The sequence below is a fragment of the Typopeltis vanoorti genome, chromosome 1, assembly GCF_054136105.1.
Source record: "Typopeltis vanoorti isolate ZY-2024b chromosome 1, IOZ_Tvanoo_1.0, whole genome shotgun sequence".
In the NCBI taxonomy this organism is placed as follows: domain Eukaryota; kingdom Metazoa; phylum Arthropoda; class Arachnida; order Uropygi; family Thelyphonidae; genus Typopeltis; species Typopeltis vanoorti.
The window spans coordinates 101,058,801-101,079,965 of NC_143549.1; the positions used below are offsets into that span (position 1 = coordinate 101,058,801).

The 21,165-nt window shown below is 36.8% G+C and overlaps 1 protein-coding gene across 7 annotated transcripts in view; it reads right to left on the bottom strand.

Annotated features, from left to right (window-relative positions):
• LOC150110256 (pyruvate dehydrogenase phosphatase regulatory subunit, mitochondrial) overlaps positions 1-21,165 on the bottom strand; it is a 366,839-nt gene that overhangs the window by 303,392 nt on the left and 42,282 nt on the right. For all 7 annotated transcript variants that reach the window (XM_090398625.1, XM_090398618.1, XM_090398634.1 and 4 more), the window contains exon 5: positions 11,435-11,516. In XM_090398625.1, coding sequence (XP_090254751.1) covers positions 11,435-11,516 — 82 coding nt within the window. The remainder of the gene's footprint in view (positions 1-11,434; positions 11,517-21,165) is intronic.

Consider the following 21,165-nt stretch of genomic DNA (forward strand, 5'->3'; position numbering starts at 1 on the left):
CTGTTGGACTTTCGGTGTTCGGCTTGGTTCTTTTATTTTCTTCTTCTTCTGGTGTGATAGGTCTTTTCGCTGTATTGGTACTGGTTTCCATTTCCTCTGATTCTGTGCTGTTAATGTTGCCTTCTGTTTCAATGGTGTGAGATGTCTTGGCGTTCTGTTTCTTTTTCTTCTTAGTTTTGCCTTCTGCGTTTTTCCCTCTTATTGCCTGATTTTCTGTCATAGTGGTTACGATAGTTCGGGGATGGAGGGCTGGAAAATCTTCTGAGTTAAGTGCTTTTGGTTCGTTTAAAGTTTGGCCGGTATTTTGAGAGTCCTCTGTTGTGAGTTCCGGACTGATTACTGGAATGGCTACTGCTGCAGGTGTTATGGCACCTCCTGCTCTTTCAGCAAGCGTCCTGTTAGGGCAAACATTAACTTTGTGAGTTTCATCTCCGCATTTCCGGCAAGATGCTTCACAATGTGCTAAGGCATTTCCTGTCAGCATGCAGTTCCTGCATTTATTTGTAGGGCAGCCAGCGCCCAAATGCTCAGGTGATCTGCACTTAAAGCATAGTCGCTTTACGCCAGGGTAGCTAACCATTACCCTGGCCGATCCTATCTTGACGAAATTCGGAATTTCTGCCTTCATCATGACAGAAAAGGTGACTTCTCCTGACTTCCATTGAGGGAAGTCAGCGTCCGTGCCAATTCTTATGTCACGCACGGCTCCCCATTTCGAGAAGACTTTAGGTATGATGTCAGTGTCTTCTTCGAGATATTCTAGTGGGTACCGATCTATTCTTACTCTTTTGGAAAGACTTCCCACTACAAAAGGGTAAAAAATTTTTCCCTGGCACTCGACTCCTGTCAGTAATTTTTCTCTAGTTGCAGCGTTTCTGCAGACAACTTGAAACCTTCCCCCCCCGTAAGGGGTAAAACCAGAAATATTGTCTGCCCCGACGCAGTCAATTATAGTCTGCGCGAACATCCTCTTCTGAATATCAGTATCTATTTCGAACCCGAGGGTTCTTACCCTCGGTAAAGATGAAGACATTACTTAAAGAAAGAAGGAAGAAGATTTTCCAGGGATAGTCTATTCCTATAAAATAGCAGAATGCCGTATATAGACCTAAAGAACCCACAAAAAGGAGAAAAAAAAAAAAAAAAAAAAAAAAAAACGGACCTTACCAAGGCAGCAGGACTGGAATAGGAGCTCTCTCTCGGGATCTGGTAACCGGAATCCAAGGCTGGGATACTTTCACTGCAGAGCTGGAACATGGAGCTTTCTCTCGGGGCTGCTAAAGCTGGAACTTGTCTCATCAGTGGGAGCTAGGCAAGGCAGGACCCTGTTGGTAGCAGGACTTCAATCGGAGCTCTCTTTTCGGTTCTCCTAAACTGTTGCTGGAATCCGCTGGAACAGGTTTGAAGAAGGACTGAAACATGGAGCTTTCTCTTGGGGCCGCTGAAAACAGGTCTCATCAGTGGGAGCCAGGCTAGAAATCTCTTCAGTGGGAGCCAGGGTGAAACTAGTCTGGATAGTGGCCCTTCCCTTAATGCATAACATTAGACATATCCGCAAGGAGATGTGTTTTGCATTATAGGAAATACTGAGATGGGAGTGATGGTATCTTGCTCCACCTTTGCAACAAGTTTCCCTGGTGTTGTACCACCTTACCCCAGTCCTGAAGATACTTTCAGGTGCAAACTTTGTTTGCTCACACTTGGATAAAGGATTAAACTAATTTTATTATACTCTAACCAAGTGAAAAATAAACTTTCAACATCTTTCTCTAAATCCAGAGTAATTTATTAAAAAAGGGTGGCACACCATTTGGCAACTCCTATAGGTAGAGATGACCTGCTAATGCTTCTGCCTGGTATCTCCACTTGGGCCTGGCTCCCAATGAAGAGACCTCAATAAAGGTTGAAACTAGTCTGGGTAGTGGCCCTTCCCTTAATGTTAATGCATAACATTAGACATATCTGCAAGGAGATGTGTTTTGCATTATAGGAGATACTGAGATGGGAATGTTGGTAGCTTGCTCCACCTTTGCAACGAGTTGCCCTGGTGTTGTACCACCTTATCCCAGTCCTGAAGATACTTTCAGGTGCAAACTTTGCTTGCTCACACTTGGATAAAGGATTAAACTAAATTTATTATAGTCTAACCAAGTGAAAAATAAACTTTCAACATCTTTCTCTAAATCCAGAGTAATTTTGGTATAAAACAGTAATGATAACACAAACACTTATTTTCATTTAGGTAACAATGGAGGTAAATGTCCGAAATCATGATTATGTGCACTTTCAATATGTTTATTAGTCAACTGTCAAAACTCAGTATTGTTTATTGAATACTGATAAAAAAAGTAAATGATAATATTTACACAAAATTATTATTTCTCACATCTTAAATTTCAAATAAACTCTCTATACAACATGAATTCATGAATACACAAAGTGCTCAAATAGGCAGATATCTGACCACTGAGAATGCCACATCTGGTTTTACAGTCATGTAATTTAGCATTTACTTTCTCTTAACTGAGGTGCATTAAAGGAACTTAGTTAAGTGCATTTCGATGTGGCGGCACATTTATTGTTGCACGAAGGACAGACTGCATTATTTTGAGCATCATCTTAATAAGTTATAGTTCAATGATATCTCATTAAGCATATAAACTGAGCCATCTCATTGGTTATATGTTTACACAGTTAAGCATTTAACCTCTGATTAAAAAAAGCATACATTGTACTCTAATGTAAAACTCAAGACCAAGAGCACATCTGAGAGTGGATGCTGGACCTCAGCATCTCTGTCGTACCTTCTCTGAAATTCATTTAAAATAGATAAATAACAAAGAGATGTTTGAGAGAAGTAGTATCAGACTATTAGACTTAAGTTAGGAGGATGAGCTCGGGTGAATGAGTGGCTTTATTCACCAAAAGCAGCAAAAAAAATATTAAAAAAATAAAAATAAATAATTACTAATTTAATAAGCCGAAAGGCTATTTTACTGGCGAACATGTTAATAGAAAGTGGGATGGTAAATCCCTTTATGTTTTTATAGCCGGGTATGAAACTCGGATCGAAATCCATCAAAATCCATAGAATTTCATGCCGAAAAAACTATCGGCGAGCCCAAGTGTAAATGATCACTTGGGTAGTACAACACGAGGGCAACTCCATGCAAAGGTGGAGCAAGATCCGTCACTAACTTTAATATTCTCTCATAATGTAAAACCCAGCTCCTAAGAGAGGTATATATATATATATATATATATATATATATTGTTTTACATTATGAGAAGAGGTCACTACCCAGACTGGTTTCAACCTTTTTTGAGGTCTCATCAGTGAGTAGGTAGACCTGGAATATCAAGGTTTTAAGTGAACACGAACTTACATACCTCTACTATCGAATTGCCAAAGTGGTGTAGTCCTATATTTATTGTTAATTACTAATTTAATAAGCCGAAAGGCTATTTTACCGGCGAACATGGAAGAAAATAGCCCGTAGAATAGATCTTTAATAAACATGTTTTACTATGTAAGCCAGAGTTTTGCTTGAACATGAGACTAATTGACCACTCATAAAAGTTGGAACCTATGCATAAGGGGAAGGCAAAGAATAATTAGAAAGGATAGAGCCATGACTGCAAACTGAGATCTCTACAGACGCTATATATATTTAACGAATTTAGGTAGCTGTTAGAACTCTGGAAAAGTTTCTCTGAGCAAGACTTCTTCTGTCCTAGGACTCTGACTGGCACAGCTGGAACAAACAAATTTGCCAGAGTTCAAAAAGGAGACAGTCCCAGAGAGATAGACTGGAGATCTCATTCTTAGTTGGCACAAGAGGGGATAATAGTAACATAGATTTAAAGAAAAACCACGACGTAACACCCTGTTCGCTAGTGTCTGCAGTCTACAAATTCTCAATATGTCTTCATAATCAGTATTCCAAAATCCTAATATCATTTTTAACACTTTCTTTTGCACTCCCTCCAATATATCAGAATCACATTATCTGCATAAAGCATGTTTAATGCTACTGTCTTTCATAATGTGATCTGTATGGATAATGAATAACAGTGGAAATAGTGTGAACCTTGTCTTTTCCATCTAATTTTCCATCAAACCATTTTCCTGTATTTCCTTCAATTCCAACTAATGACTCACAACTTAAATATAGACTATGTACTGCTCTCTGTATAATGCTCCATTTATCCCATACACTGCTTGGAAAGAAGTCAATGGATACCCCATGGATAAGATGCATTTGCACCATGTTACAAGTCACGTCAGTATAAATTGGAGGAATATAATGCTCCCAAGTCACTGCAACTGTGTCCTGGTGAAATGGTTGTGAGAAGGGAACTGATGGAATTTGATAGACGTGTTGTGATAGAATGCCACGTTGCTGGTCTATCTGTTTGTTTGGTAAATTGGGACATCCCAGGTCAACAATCAATGATATCATACTGAGATGGAAGCGCAAGGAGTCAACTGCAAATGCTACCTGCAATGGACAACTCCCCCCCACACACACACATACACTCACCAAATGTGACTGAGAAGGGCGCTAAGAAGGATAATACGAAAAAATTGCCCAGCTGATACGTTAAATACAGAGTTCTGGGCATTGCCTAGAACATGAATCTGCACAAAAACATTCAGAACTAAGGCTCACAGTGTGTGTTTCCATGGTAGGATTGCAATATGCAAGCCCTACATTACTGAGCCAACATGCAGAGGGTGTAAAGAGCTTGTGTACAGTGGGAACTGGAAGATTGAAAAGCTGTGTTATGGAGTGACGAATCATGCTACACCCTCCAATGAGCAGATAGACAGGTGTGGCAGATGCTCAGTGAACATCTCTTATTAGAGTGCATAACCCCAAAAATCGGGTTTGGCTCCAGACCTCTGTTTGTAATACCATGAACACTAAACTTCAAGAGGTATCTGTACATTCTGGACAATGCAATGCTTCCTACGTTGTGACATTTCTATGGAACTGACTGTCATCTCTCTCTCTCTCTCTCTCTCTCTCAACAAGACAATGCACCGTGTCATAAAGCTGCTTTTGTAACTGCATGGTTTGTGGACATGAACGTGGCCACACTTGACTGACCTCCACAGAGTCCTGAACTTAACTCTATTGAACATCTGTGAACTGAAGTGTGGGATGAGTCATCTTCCCACACTTTATGGAACATCTTCCCCACAATGGTTCAGGACCTCATTATATGTCTACAGGAAGAATAGTCAAAAATTCTCATTGACTGCTATTGCACAATTGTGGAAAGTATGCTCCATAGGTTTTTTGCAGTCATTGCAGCAAAAGGAGGTTCTACATCTTGTTAAGATTGGTGTCATGGCTGTTTGTTCCTCATTATGGAATCCTTTGACTTCTTTTCAAGCAGTGCATAAGCATAGTTTTGAAAGTTTTCTTTGGGCAACTATACATTTTCTAGATCTACAAAACTTGAATACAGATACATGTCATATTCTCATGATTTCTCAACTATTTGTCTTAAAGTGAAAATCTGATCTTGACAACCTCTATTTGGTCTGAACCCAGCTTGTTCTTCTCCAAGTTTCTCTTCCACAATTTTTCTCTGCCTCTTTTTCGAATATACTCGCATAAATCTTAGAATGCTTAGTATAGAAATTCCTATATAATCTGCAAATTCAGCTTTATTCCCTTTTTTATAAATGGGAACTATGAGAGCATTACTCCAATCATCTGGAATTTAACCTTCTGACCAAGCCTTCTGAATTATGCAAGCAGCAACTGAAAAATAAAACTTTTATTAGGTATAATTTCTGGGAAAATTCCCATGCTACTCCTCTTAAACACTATTATTATAATAACAGCTATTATAGCCTGTTTTTGTTTAGGAGTGTCCCATATTTTAAATACATTGGCTATTATTACTCAAAAAAGGGGTATATATATTTATTCTGCTATAATTGCCTTCTATATATATATATATATATATAGAAGGCAATTATAGCAGAATAATTTGAGTAATAATAGCCAATAAGGGACACTCCTAAACAAAAACAGGCTATAATAGCCATTATTATAATAATAAAACTTTTATACTTCCATATTTCAGCATTTCTGGTAGAATATCATCTACTGCTGCTGTCTTTCCACAGTTCAAGATTTTGATGCTTTTTAATTTTTAACTTAGGCATTAATATGTGCTCCTGTTTGCATTTCACATGAAAATTTTCTAACAGTGAAGCTGCTTGTTTCATTTAACAGTCTTTTAAAGTAATTACAGTAGTCTTCCCTTTATCCATGGTTTCGCTTTCTGTGGTTTCAGTTACCCACGGTCAACCCCAGTCCAAAAATATTAAATGGAAAATTACAGAAAAAAAACAATGCATAAGTTTTAAATTGCACGCCATTCTGAGGTTGTGTGATGAAATCTTGCACAGTCCTGCCTGGGACATGAATCATCCCTTTGTCTAGCATATCCCCAACCCCACTCCATACGATATCAGCTAACTTGCCTCCATTTAAAATTAAAAAAAAGTTCTGTATATGTATCACACATTAGTCACTTAGTAGCCATCTTGGTTATGAGATTGACTGTTGCAGTCTCATGGTGCTTATGTTCAAGTAATCCTTATTTTTACTTAATAATGACCCAAAGTGTGAGAGTAGTGATACTGGCAATTCAGATATGCAGAGAGAAGCTGTAAAGTGCTTCCTTTAAGCAAAAAGCTGAAGGTCCTTGACTTCATAAGGAAAGAAAAAAAATCACATGCTGAGGTTGCGAAGATTCCATTCACATAACTTGTCAGTATATTGTTAGAATTGTTCTATTTTATTATTAGTTTTGTTGTTAATCTCTTACTACGCCTAATTTATAAATCAGGCATCCACGGGCAGTCCTGGAACGTATCCCCCCCGTGGATGGGGGGGAATAACTGTACTCCAGATTCCCAGAATAGTTTCAGTTTTCATGCCACTTTTACTATTCTCTTTCCTACATTTCTAAGGTTTTTCATCAGAACATTTTGCCACTTTCCTGATATTTATCTTTTCTACTACTACCGAAATTTTTCCATAACTTTTGTTTAGCTCTGTATACAGTTTTTCTCTGTATTCTCTTAGGGTATCAGCCATACTTGCTGATAACTTTTGGTATGGTTCTTTTCCAGGACTGCTTCTTAAACTTCTTATGTACACTATGGTGTTCTTATTTCCCTTATTTGATGAAGCAAGTATTGACTGAGACCGAAGAGTTTGTTTCTTCTTTTGAAACTTTTTCATTTTTTTCTTGAATATGTTTATATAGTTGACACTAACAAAAGCTGCTGAAGTTTAATTCTTTTAAAAACATTCTTAAATTTTTTCTTGAATTATGGTTTGAGGTTATCTCAAGTGTAGAATGCACTATTACAGGACTCCTGTAAAGTTGCAATTATTTTTAATTTACTGAGTGTTTTGTTTGATATTTAGGGTATCTTAATATATTATTGTAGCTTTTGGATTTATTGTATTTGGTGCATTTAGTAATATAATCATTAAAATATTGTTAGTTTAAGATAGTCTTAAAAATGGTGCCAAAACTTATCAGAACAAAGGGTGGGAAAATATGAATATCAATGCTGATCACCATGTAACCTTAAAAGAAAAAGGTGACAAAAGTACAAGTTAACAAAGGTGCTGGTAATGATGAGAACTTTTGTCCAAAATTGATGCATTGCAGCATCAATGTTGATAATATAAGTAAGGATAACATGACATTCAAAATATCCTGATTAAAACAAATTAAAGAAATACATATGGAATAAGAAAAATAATCAGTATAAAGAAAGAAAGAAAAGCACAGAAGGTGGTAAGAATAATAATAACAACAAAGTAAGTCAATTACAATATAACAAAAAGGAAATAATATGGTATGTGATACAATCATTAAATATGAATTTGCCAACAGAGTGTCACTACTTTGAGCTTCCCAGGACAAAAATTAAAGATGTGACAAATGTAACTGACATAACAAAAAAAAAAAAAGGTAAACGAGTTGGAGATGCTTGATGCAACTAATGATTTAAATAGCAACAAATGTAGTATGGGAGAAGATACAAAAGTCAGAAGAAATGAGAAAGAAAAGTGACAGTGAAAACTGTTGGTTTATTATTGAGATATGAGAGCCCCATAGCTCAGTCGGTATAGATGAAGCCCTTTTATTGGAAAGACCTGGGTGAGTCATGGGACATCTTCCTTACAATGGTCCAGGACCTCATTATACGCCTACAAGAAGAATAGTCAAAAATTCTCATTGACTGCTATTGTACACTTATGGAAAGTATGGCCCATAAATTCGATTCCCGTTGATGACATGAGGAATCGAATCTCTTTCAACTAAAGGTGAGTTAGTCTTTTCATATAGAGTTAGAGGGTTTTTTCACCCAGAATCTCAGGTTTTTCGTCCCTCAGAACCTGTGTGTGTGTTCATGGGCAGGTTTACCTGTCCATGAACACACACACACACAGATCTACAGTCATAAAATACATACTTAATCCCTCACTAGGAGGGCTCAATCAGTCCTAAGGGATGGTGGAGGAATGGGGGGGTGTGAACCCCATATGAATAAATAAATTGAGATATGAGAGCAAGGAGTCAAGAAGGAAGGGGTTTGATAGCAAGTGACTCAACGCATGGGCTATGTAGAAGAAATGGATGTGGGGAGAGAGAGCCTGATGGTATAAAAGACTTTATAAAAGGGATGGTCTGCACTTGAATTGGCTTTGCAACAGAAGACTGAAGAAATTTATTGGAGTAGGACCTAATTCAAAGTCAAAGAAAATAGATCATCCTGAGAGGAATGATGAGAGAGAGGAGAGTGTGTGTGTGTGTGTGTGTGTGTGTGCATGCATGCCTGGGTTCAGCTATGATATGCAAATATGATAGTGATATCATGTGCTGGTACCAAAACATGCTTTTGTCCGAAAGTATTTAGCAGAAATTAACTCATTCTTTCTGAATGTATTTGTTTAATTATATGGGCAATGTGTTTAATTTTGTTGTTCTCAAAGGTTTTATTTTTGTTTACTGTAAACTGTATTGTGCATCTTGGCACTGATGCATACAGCATGTGCGAAATGTATGCACTTTGTAGAAAGAGCTTTATGGAAGGAGAACAAAAGTGAAGAGCAGGTTTGAAGTATTTCAAGAGTAAATAATACCAGAAGCGTAAGGAGAATAAGAAGAATGATAGCAGTAAGATGAAAGACAAAACACATGAAAATGTGATTGTCAAGGTTGATGTTGTGAGCAGTATGGATGACTACAAGAATGAAATGGTGGAAAATGAAGAGAATGGCACACTTACATGGAATTCTTCACAGAAGAACTCCTGAGTGGCTGGAGAAACCCTGGATGGTATGACATATAAGCAAAAGAAGAGGACGATGCAAGGGGAGAGAAATCAGAGTACGTAAGAGCAGAACTGTGGGAATAAAAATCGAATTTTGTACAATGATTCATTGATAAGAAGAGTGCTTGAGGAAAGTGTGATGAAATCATGTTTTCCTGGTGCCAAGGTTAAGGATGTTAATGATTCTGTAAGAATGAAGAAAGTGAAGGTAAAAAGAGAGTGAAAAGTGTGGTATATGAGAAGAAGAGTGAAATAGTAAATGTTGTGAGAATTGCCACGATATGATAGATGCAAGCTGAGACAGACAACTATGATCAAGAATGAGTAAGTGCACAGATGCTGCAGAAAGAATTGTGTGAAGTTTGTGGAAGCGTGGAATGAGTTTGATAGAGGGAAGGATTTATATAAGGTAGAATGGCTTGCAAATGAATAGATATGGGGACAGGAATCTTGAGAAAGTGTTGTTCAGTGTGAGTCTCAGAAGTGAAGAGTCAAGGAAATTAGAATATTCGGGGAGAGATGCAGGTGAGTGTGGGTCCAGGCAACCTATTGGTCAGTAAGTGGGAGAGTGATCACATGATGCTAAATGTAACACTCTGAGTTCTTCAGTTTAGTGGGTAAAGCAACATAAGATGTAATGGAGGTTGCGGGATGAAGAGGTTTTGCAGTTTATGTATACCAATGCCAGAAGTTTTTGGAATAAGGAGAGTGGCTTTTGCATGAGGAGCCATTATCAGATTAATATGGAGGAGATAATGCAAGAGTAGAACTAGAGGCCATCCCCAGAAACTGTATAAGGAGAGAGAGAAAGAGTGTGTGTGTGTTAGCAGGGGAATGAGTTCATTCTATTCACCAATCAATCTTGCATGAAGAATGATTGGTGAATTGAATGCACTACCTGAAAGTGTGGCAAGTGTGGAAACTGGCATTAGAATGAGTTTAAGTCGCGATTTGATGATCATAAGAGAGTATAAACCTCTTGTGATGAGTCTTTTGTGTCCATGGAGAACAGATATTAACAATAATAATAATACCCTCATTTGTTTATAATGATAATCTCGATCTCTCACCTTAGCGCATGTGTCCAATCTCTCATGATTCACCCTGTCATAATTTCTCCAAGCACACACCAAATCCACTCAAATGCAGTCCATCCTGGAAGTACACATCCGTTCTACTATAAAGGCATTCTATATATCAATATTTTGTACATCATTTCTTCTGCATTGTCTAGGTAATAAATTGTTAGAAATCACGGCTCTCCATCTCAGCTCAATCATGTCATATCTTGGAAACAGGCATCCAATCACAGCTGTTTTGCTTCCCCCCCCTCCATTCAATGTCTTTCTTCTTATCTTATATCATTATCAAAACAATGTTGTTATATACTGATTTTCATTATACCATGGTGGCACTTTCCTCAGATTTCTCCATATTCACCAAAAGCAGAAGTAATATGAAAAAAAAAAAAAAAATTATATTGAAAAAATCTCAATATCATGCCTTTTTTCTTTCCATAATAAGGATAACCTATTTGAAATATTACTTTTGCAGTTTTTCAGGAATATCATTTATTAAAAGCTTTAAAAATTGTACATTAAGTAATTTAGAATGAATTTTCACTTAGTGAATTCCATTAAGAAAATTCACCGAAAAAAATAAGTATGAACAATCAGTATACAGAAAATTTCCCTTTCAGCTGTAAGTGATTATGCTAAATAAAAGTTACATGCAATTAATACCAGAAATCTCTCTCTATGGCCTCTCTGACATTTTGTTAGGATTAGAAGATCATGGGAAAAATGTCTTCAACATGTAAGCCAAGACATGAGTTACATTTAAAAATGTAATACTTAAAATCATATATTATACCTCATCCAAGAAACACTAAAATCATAAAAAACTAATAATAACAATAATAAAGCTGTTCATGTCATTCTTTTAAATAAAGTATCTTCAATCTTGTAATTTAAGAACAATTTCCAGAGTAAGTGCAAAACACTTTAACAGAGATATGAGATGGAATTTGCACAAAAAATAAACATTAACCTCCAAATCCTGAATACTAATAACAGGGCACTTTTTTTGAGCATCCTGAGGGCTCATAATTTCACACTCCAAGTCAAGGAATCTAAAAGAAAAAAAGTAATAATAATAATAATAATAGGTAAACAGCTTTATAGAAATTTCATCACAATAAAAAATTATTTCATATAACACAGAATTACTATACTGTGCTAACTTTCTTTACTTAGTATACATAAGAACTTCACTCCAGTACTACCAAAAACAAGTATAAGACAAAATTCCACATTTAGTGCCCCTTATTACTAATATGATGAAACTTTTTTTTTGCCCTCATTCAGTGCTATGTTATAGTATGCAAGCTTTTATTTTCATGTCTTCATCAATATTATACTCAAGTACATGAAATTAATAGTTTGCAGAGAAAATTACTTTATTACTAAGAACAGTCCACTTCACTTGAAACGCTCCTTCTAGTGAAAGTAGACTGAAGTAGTCACCTTCACTAGAAACCCCTGAAGACAACAGGAATTAGAAATTACACACACACACACATATATTTATATATAAAACAGGGCACTTTTTTGAGCATTCTGAGGGCTCATAATTTCACACTCCAAGTCGAGGAATCTCGGTTTAAGTCATTAACTATTTATTCTTTAAAATGTACCATTACAACCGAGTAGAAGCTCAGGAATACATATATATATATATATACGACCCATACATGAAAGGTTGTAAGAACTAGAACATATCAATGTAGGGGGGGGGAACAAGAGGATAAGAAGAAAAGAGGAATCTGTTCACTTTTTTTTTTTTTTTTGAAAAGCTGCAAGTTATATCCTTTGAGGAAGACAGAGTGGGAGAGATTGTTTTAAAGAACAGAAGTAGATGGAGTAAAAAAAGGTGTTAGAGAAGCTGGTTCAGCAAGTTTCAAGCTGGATTGTAAGTAGGTGTTAGTAAGCAGCAACTTTTGTTCTTCTAATCTGGAGGAAAGTGATAGAAGGATAGTGACCAATTCAGCAGAGCACTGTCCATGAAAGTATCTGTTGAACAGGCATAAGGCAGAAACTGAATGCCTGTGAGAAAGGGACTGAAGGGAATCTATGAGAGAGGAATCATTAATTAATTGCCCTCTTCTAAATAGTGTTGAGCAATCCTAGAGAAGATTTTAGTGCACCACCCTGAATATGTGAGCAATATTCCATGGTTGGGTGGATTTGGAATATGTATACAGTTAGCAGCTGTAAAAGCACGAACCAGTGTCTTGAGCAGAAAAGTAAACTGAGTCTTTTGGTGGCTGAAGAAGATATGGTCGAGATATGTCAGAAGATATTGGAGGTGATGGTCAATCTGGTCACTTTTGTGAGAAATCAGACAGGGCTGAGTTTTGGTGGCACCGAAGTCTATAAGGTTGTCCTTTTCCCACGGAGATCAGAGTTCAGGGCATTGTTCATGGTGAATTTTGAGAACTTCAAGATCTGTCAAATGAAAAAGGGGAAGGAATGTACTGTCATCATCTGTGAAGCTATGGATAGGATTTGAAGTTGTGAGGACGGGTCATTTATATATCCTCAGGAGGAAGAGAGTGGGTAAAAGTACAAAAACCCTGGGGCACTCTTACATTGATGAAGAAAATCTGAAGAGTGGAACCATCCACCATAACTTGAAGTAAGCAACCAGTATGAAAGCTAGTGATACAGTTGCTGAGGGTGAAAGGAAGACCACAGAATGACAGTTTGCTAAAAAGCCACCACTGTACCTATCTTGATCAAATGCTTTTAAAATGTCAAGAGCATGGGTTTTCCCGAATTCTTCCACAGCTTAAATCCAGAGGTCGCTGGTGAAGGCTAGGTCAGCTGTTGGTTGACAGAGGCAGAACCCATATGCTACATCTTTGAATGAAAAAATTAGAATAATCAAAGAAAATGTGTTGAATAATTTGCAATTCTAATTTATTGCACAGAAAATAATTATTACCAAATATTATTATTATTATTACGTGATATCTCCAAGAAGTCCAAAGACTCATTGTGGGAGGGCACCTACTGTACAACTCTCCGTCCCCACCACTCAATACACCAACTATAGTGAACTGCATCATCTACATCAGTGACATCTACTGCCGACCACCACCACCACTAGTATTTTCACAGACAATTACAAACATCCATGACTACAGTGGGATTTGAACCCACAGCCTTTTGGCTGGAGAGTGGATATGCTAACCATGCTAGCAAAAAAGGACAAAAATCCATCAGAGCCAATGAGCCAGATATGAATTAACATCATCTAAATCTACATACTTTGTACATTATAAAATCATGTAAATAATTAGAAATGTAATGTAAATTCTAAGAAAACTGTTATTTGAAAACATTCGCAAAATCAGAATAATTTTTAACATGCTTCAAAATATTAGAATAATGTGAAAATAAATGCACAAAAATTACAGTCAAAGGGAAACAACATATAATTAGTACTTTGTTGCATCTCCCTTAGCTTTTATGAACATTTGTAAATGGTTACTAGGTTCACAGTTTTTTATTATCAAAACATGCTCATATGGTCTGCAGACTAGAAATAAGTTTATTTTTGTCTTTTGGAGGCAACTTCTTAAAGATGTTTCTTCATAATTCCACACAAATTCTCAATGAGATTTAAATCTGATGAGTTTTCCAGCCAATTACATTGATTTGCCTTTCTTTGAGCCATCTAGTAGTGGTCTTGGAAGTGTGACAAGAAGCTGAATCTTGCTGAAAAAAGAACTCATCACATAAATCTTCCAATGCCAGTAACATAAAGTGCTCAAGAATTTCTTGGTACACTTTGGAATTGATTGATTCTGTTGTACACGATACACAGCCTACCTGGACCCTCTGTGGGTCTAGGTAAGCTGTGACAGAGGTTGCAAATTTCGCCGAATGTTTCATGCATTCTTTATCAAATGCTTCTAGCTTAAGATGCCAAACACATATCACTTTTTAGAAATAAAACATACTGTCATTGCTAAAAAGTGGTTTTTTCCGGTCCTCTTGACCCCATAAGTCTTTGTTTACACCATCATACTCTAGCTGCCATTTGCTTGGAAGTCATAAGCAGTTTCATCTTAAGCACACATAATTTAAAACCCAATTTGTGAAGTCTCAACTTCATAGATGTAGACACATTCACACCTAGATCTTTCCATCTCCTGAGAAAATACCTTACACTTCAGAAGTAGTTTTTCTTCATGATATTCTTCAATCTCCTCTCATCTCTTGATGTAGTTATTATCTTTCGACCACTATTGCAGCAATTATTTTGAAAACTTCAGTTATTAGAATACTGGCGCAATACTGTACTCAAGCTTGCTTGAGAACATTTCAATTCCTTAGCTATAAACTGTTGAGTTTGACCTTCTTTATGTAGAAACGCTATACAAAACTTCTTCGATTTGCAAATGATTCATCACACACATACACACACACACACACGAGTCAGTTCTGCAGCTACTGAAATATGTACTATTTCTATGCTCTCCTCAAAACCAATCGGAAAAATTTGGAATATTCTAATATTTTGAACCAGATTAAAAATTATTCTAATTTTGTGAATGTTTTCGAATACGATTTTCTTATAATTTATATTACATTTTTATGTGTTTACATGGTTATATAATCTAAAACATAAGTAGATATGAATTATGTTCATTTATATTTGATAATAATTATTTTCTATGCAATAAATTAGAATTGCAAATCATTCAACACATTTTCTTTGATTATTTTAATTTTTTGATTCAGAGGTGTAGTCACTGTTGGCCATTGATGACCCCCCCCCCGCACACACACCTTTTTTGTTTGTTTTTTTGGTTTAAGAGAGAGAGAGAGAGAGAGAGAAAACAGAGGTGAGAAGTGAGTAGATGGTAACTGAATAGGATAGATTGAAATACCATATATTTCAGTACTGCTTGTTTCAAGCAATACAGGTGACTTCTTTGTCTCCAGGTTATTAAGAATTCTTCAGGTTTCTTTCTGGTGATAGACTATGGGCGACATGGAGCAAGCAATTCTTGGTAAAGTGAGGGGGAACTTTGCCCTGTTCATCAATGCTGGAATTGGATGAGACGCGTGATGCCAATAAGTCAGCCTTGTCTTTGGATGAGATGGCTATGGCACCATCTGGATGTGGATGAAAACATGGGTGGAAAAGAGTTGTGCTTAATGGCCTTGACAAGGAACTAGAAGATTTGATTGCTATTAGGACAGGAGGCAATTTTTCAGCATTATGCTCTTTCAAAATCCGACTAGGGCTTGTTGATGATTATTTTACAGCTGTTGCAAGCTACAATATAGGTGGAGTGAACAGTTAGAGTTTAGTTCTTAGCTACCTGCAGTGATGAGAATTTTCTTCCCATACTACATTGTACATTTTTTTGAGAACCAAGGCTTGGATGGTGGCCAAGGATTTGGGGTAGAAGGAGGGATAAAGGTCATCATCCCTGTGAGGATGTTATCCCTGAGCAGGTGTCTGTATTAAGAGTCTGATCATGTTGGAAGTTTTTTCCCACTTGGTTAGACTATAATAAATTTAGTTTAATCCTTTATCCAAGTGTAAGCAAACAAAGTTTGCACCTGAAGTATCTTCAGGACTGAGACAACTCATGGTAAAGGTGGACTAAGTTCTAATCACTTGTCTTAGTATCTCCCATAATGCAAAGCACATCTCCTTGCAGACATGCATAATGCTATGTATTAAGGGAAGGGCCACTACCCAGATCGGTTTCGACCTTTATTGAGGTCTTGTCGGTGAGAGCCAGACCCAGAGGTGGTGATACTAAGGTGGAAGTAATGGAGAAATCAAATTTGCCTATACGAGTTGCCAAAAGGTGTCTCACCTTATTATTGAATTATTCAGGATTTAGAGAAAGATGTTGTAAGGTGAGATACCTTTTGGTAACTCGTATAGGTAAATATGACTTCACCATTCCTTCCACCTTAGTATCACCACCTCTGGGTCAGGCTCCCACTGAGGAGACCTCAATAAAGGTCAAAACCAGTTGGAAGCTTGGGTGATGAATGGCAATGCTGTAACCCATTGAGCAACGTTGAGGAATCAACCATCAACCAATCTATATTATTACTAACTTAATTTTAGGCCGAGGTTCTCTTTATAGGGTTCCCGCTAAGATTCGAATTATTTTAATGAGCAGTGCAATGAAGAAATCAGGCAAATACAAGATTCAATTCAAATAAAATTATTTGAATTGAATCACATAAATGTGATTGTGTTGTAAATGATGAATTGTGTCACATAAATTTACATCAAAGCAAAGATTTCTAGTTGGGAAAATACAGTTAAACAATAGTTTAGTTTTCATTGAGATACTTGCAAACTAATCAGCTGAGTATAATAATTACGATTAGAACTTATGCTTACAGATTCTATTCTTCTTATTATCAAGGATTTCTATCACAATTTCACTCTTATCAAGTTATTATTATTCAATATAATTTAAATATCAACTTAGTTTAACTATTCAGAACAGTAATAAAATGCAAACCATCAAACATTCATTTGAAGATTTCAAAGTTCTATCAACCTAGCAGAATAGTTCATAGAATTTTCAGTTTCCAATATTACATTAAGTTTTTACAACAGGCTTCTCTATATCACACTTTCAGTCTTGAACCATTAATCCAAATGGTACAATATTTGGCACGACAAGAGGGAAATGTCTCACTACATCACACATTCGATCTTGAATAGATAAATACAGTGATAAGGATTAAATTATGTTCGCCAGAAATAAGTTTGCTGCTTCACACTAGGCATAGAAAAGATAATCTTACTGGCATAAGAAGCATAGCTTCTTCACATCGAGAATCCTATGAACACACTTAAATTCGTGTTGACTTTCACTTTGAGACTACACAAACTTAAAAGAGTCATCTGTTTCTGTAACTGATTAATAGACTCGGGAGAATATATCCTTTTTGCACTGGTCCAACTTAACTTCCAATTTCTTTCTTTTCTTATTATCCCTTGACCTGTATTATTCCAGTGCAAGGCGATAGGAAATTATAACAGGATTAGAACGAACTCCAAAAAAAGGTAAATCAAAGTGCCAAGTGGTTCTCCGTCCTTCTTATTCCGTTTATGCCATGTTAATCGGCCACCTTCCTTGCCTGCTTCCCTACTCCTATGTGTGTCCTTTTCATATACTCTTATCAAAATCCTACTCTCCTTTCCCACCAAAATCTGGTTCTAACTGGTTTTGTTTATATCCAACTGGCTTCGTGCGTCCTGTACAGTAACACGCGCTAAGGCACGTGCTAGCTAAAAGTAGCATAATTTCTCATAGCAGCCAATCAAGTGTTATCTTAAGGAATTTCTTGGATACATCAAAATTGCACATATTACAGTTTTTAACATTATATTAAAGGAATTAAATTCACAAAACAATTGATATTCTTAATACACAGCTTTTCATAACTGTCATTTATCACCAAAAATTTATAAATAAATAAATATTGATTAACATAACTTGGAAGAAATTACATAAATAGCATATTATGAACATGAGACTATTAATTAAAAAAAAAAATTTTTTTTTCTCAGGGAATGGTAGATTATGTTGGACTCTGAATGATGTATTAACAATTTCCATTTCTCCTCATTCAGAATCCAACAGGTTGAAACTGGTCTGAGTAGTGGTCCTTCCCTTAATGCATAGCATTATACATGTCTGCAAGATGTGCTTTGCAATCACTTGTCTTAGTATGGGAGATACTAAGACAAGTGATGAGAGTTTAGTCCACCTTTACGAGTTGCCTCAGTCCTGAAGAAACTTCAGGCACAAACTTTGTTTGCTTACACTTGGATAAAGGATTAAACTAAATTTATTAAGAGTCCAATCAATTTGAAGCAATAGCTGGATTACTGAAAGATGGCATAGAAGCCAGAGGTCATTCCATTTGGCACCCTTGTAGGACCAAAAGACATGAGACTAAGAACTGTTGGGTGAAGGTGGGGTTCCTCGACAGAGAGGACTTGTATGAGGTTGTGGACTGGGTTACCAAGAGAAGAACTAACATCCACAGTATATCTGGAAGGGGAACTTATTAAGAAGAGATCAAGTTTGTTGGTACATTGGAAGCCACAGGGTTGTCTGGTGTTCTGGTAGGAAGAGTGATGATTTCTGTTACATTGTTACTAATCGCAAATACTTCTGCATACCTGCCTGCTTGATCTGTTTAACTGGAGAAGGGAGATCAATCCGAACTGGGAACACTGAAGTCTCAACGTGACCTCACTAATAGAGTAAGTGTTTCAACTGTAGAAAATAAAATGCTTTAGAGAGAAAAGGTGAAGAGGTCAGAAAGATTATCAGTTTGTGGGGATGACAGAAACAGCAAATGAAGCAAAAGGTTGGTTTTGTAGTGAAATTATATTTCAGTCACAAACTTCGTTTGCTTACACTTGAACAAAGGATTAAACCAAGTATATAATTTCTTGGTATCTTTATTGGAAGTTTTTTCCCACTTGGGTAGACTATAAATTATATATATTTAGTTTAATCCTTAATCCAAGTGTACGCAAACAAAGTTTGTGCATGAAGTATCTTCAGGACTGCGGCAACTCGTGGCAAAGGTGGATTAAGTTCTTATCACTTTCCTTGATATCCCATAATGCAACGCACATCTCCTTGCGGACATGTATAATGCTATGCATTATGGGAAGGGTCACTACCCAGACCGGTTCAGACTTTACTGAATGTGCAAGAAATGGTCAAACTCCAAAAACTCAGCGTTGTTCCCCCTCAGTAACAGGCTCACCCTGCCACTGAGAAGAACTCTCAGAACCGGTTGGCTCTACACCGTGACAGGCTCACCCTACCACTGAGCAGAGCTGCTCATTTGCTCATATCTCATCTGATGGATAACAGCAACAGCAGTGCCTCAGTTAAAACTTCATGGGCTACAGCATTGCCATTCATCACCCAAGCTTCCAAATGGTTTCGACCTTTGTTGAGGTCTCATCAATGGGAGAGCCTGACCCAGAGGTAATACCAAAGTTGAAGCAATGCAGAACTCATATTTCCATATGCCAGTTGCCAAAAAGTGTCACACCTTATTACTGAATTACTCTGGATTATAGAAAGATGATGGAAGTTTTTTCCCACTTGGTTAGAGTATAAATTATATATTTAGTTTAATCCTTTATCCAAGTGTAAGCAAACAAAGTTTGTGTATGAAATTTCTTCAAAACTGGGACAACTTGTGGCAAAGGTGGACTAAGTTCTCATCACTTTCCTTAGTATCCCATAATGCAAAGCACATCTCCTTGCAGAGATGGGAAGAGTCACTACTCTGGGAAGGGTCACTACCCAGACTGGTTTTGACCTTTATTGAGGTCTCTTCAGTGGGAGCCAGATCCAGAGGTGATACCAAGGTTGAAGCAATGCATTAGTCATATTTCCATATGCCAGTTGCCAAAAAGTGTCACACCTTATTATTAAATTACTCTGAATTAGAGAAAGATGTTGGAAGTTTTTTCCCGCTTGGTTAGACTATAAATTATATATTTAATTTAATCCTTTATCTAAATTATTTAGTTTAATCCTTTATCTAAAGGATTAAACTAAATATATAATTTATAGTCTAACCAAGTGGGAAAAAACTTCCAAAACATCTTTCTCTAATCCAGAGTAATTTAATAATAAGGTGTGACATCTTTTGGCAACTGGGATATGGAAACATGACTTCTGCATTGCTTCAACCTTGGTATTACCTCTGGGTCTGACTCCCACTGAAGAGATCTCAATAAAGGTTGAAACTGGTCTAGGTAGTGACCCTTCCCATAATGCATAGCATTATACATGTACGCAAGGAGATGTGCTTTGCATTATGGGATACCAAGGAAAGTGAAGAGAACCTAGTCCACCTTTATTGCGAGTTTCCCCAATCCTGAAAATACTTCAGCTGCAAACTTTGTTTGCTTACACTTGGATAAAGGATTAAACTAAATTGAGGTATCACCTCTGGGTATGGCTCCCACTAAAGAGACCTCAATAAAGGTCAAAACCAGTCTAGTGGGGACCCTTCTCATAATGCATAGCATTATACATGTCCACAAGGAGATGTGCTTTGCATTGTGGGATACCAAGGAAAGTGATGAAACCTTAGTCCACCTTTGCCAGGAGTTGCCCCAATCCTGAAGATACTTCAGGTGCAAACTTCGTTTGCTTACACTTGGATAAAGGATTAAACTAAGTATTTAATTTATTGGTATCTTTAATTTATAGTATAACCAAGTGGAACAACTATCTCTAATCCAGAGCATTTTAATAATAAGGTGTGACACCTTTTGGCAACTAGTATATGAAAATCTGACTTCGGCATTACTTCAACCTTAGTATCAACTCTGGATCTGGCTCCCACTGACGAGACCTCAATAAAGGTCGAAATCAGTCTGGGTAGTGACCCCTCCCATAATGCATAACATTATATATATCCGTAAGGTATGTGCTTTGCATTATGGGATACTAAGACAAGTGATGTGAAGTCAACACTTCTATATACGAGTTGCCCTGCCCTGATTATATTTCAGGCGCAAAGATTGTTTGCACACACTTGGATAAAGGATTAAATTAAATTTATTATAGTCTAACCAAGTGAAAAATAAACTTTTAACTTGGATAAAGGTTTAAACCAAGTATATAATTTCTTGGTATCTTTAATTTTCTTATTTGTGTTTGTCATTGGATTGTG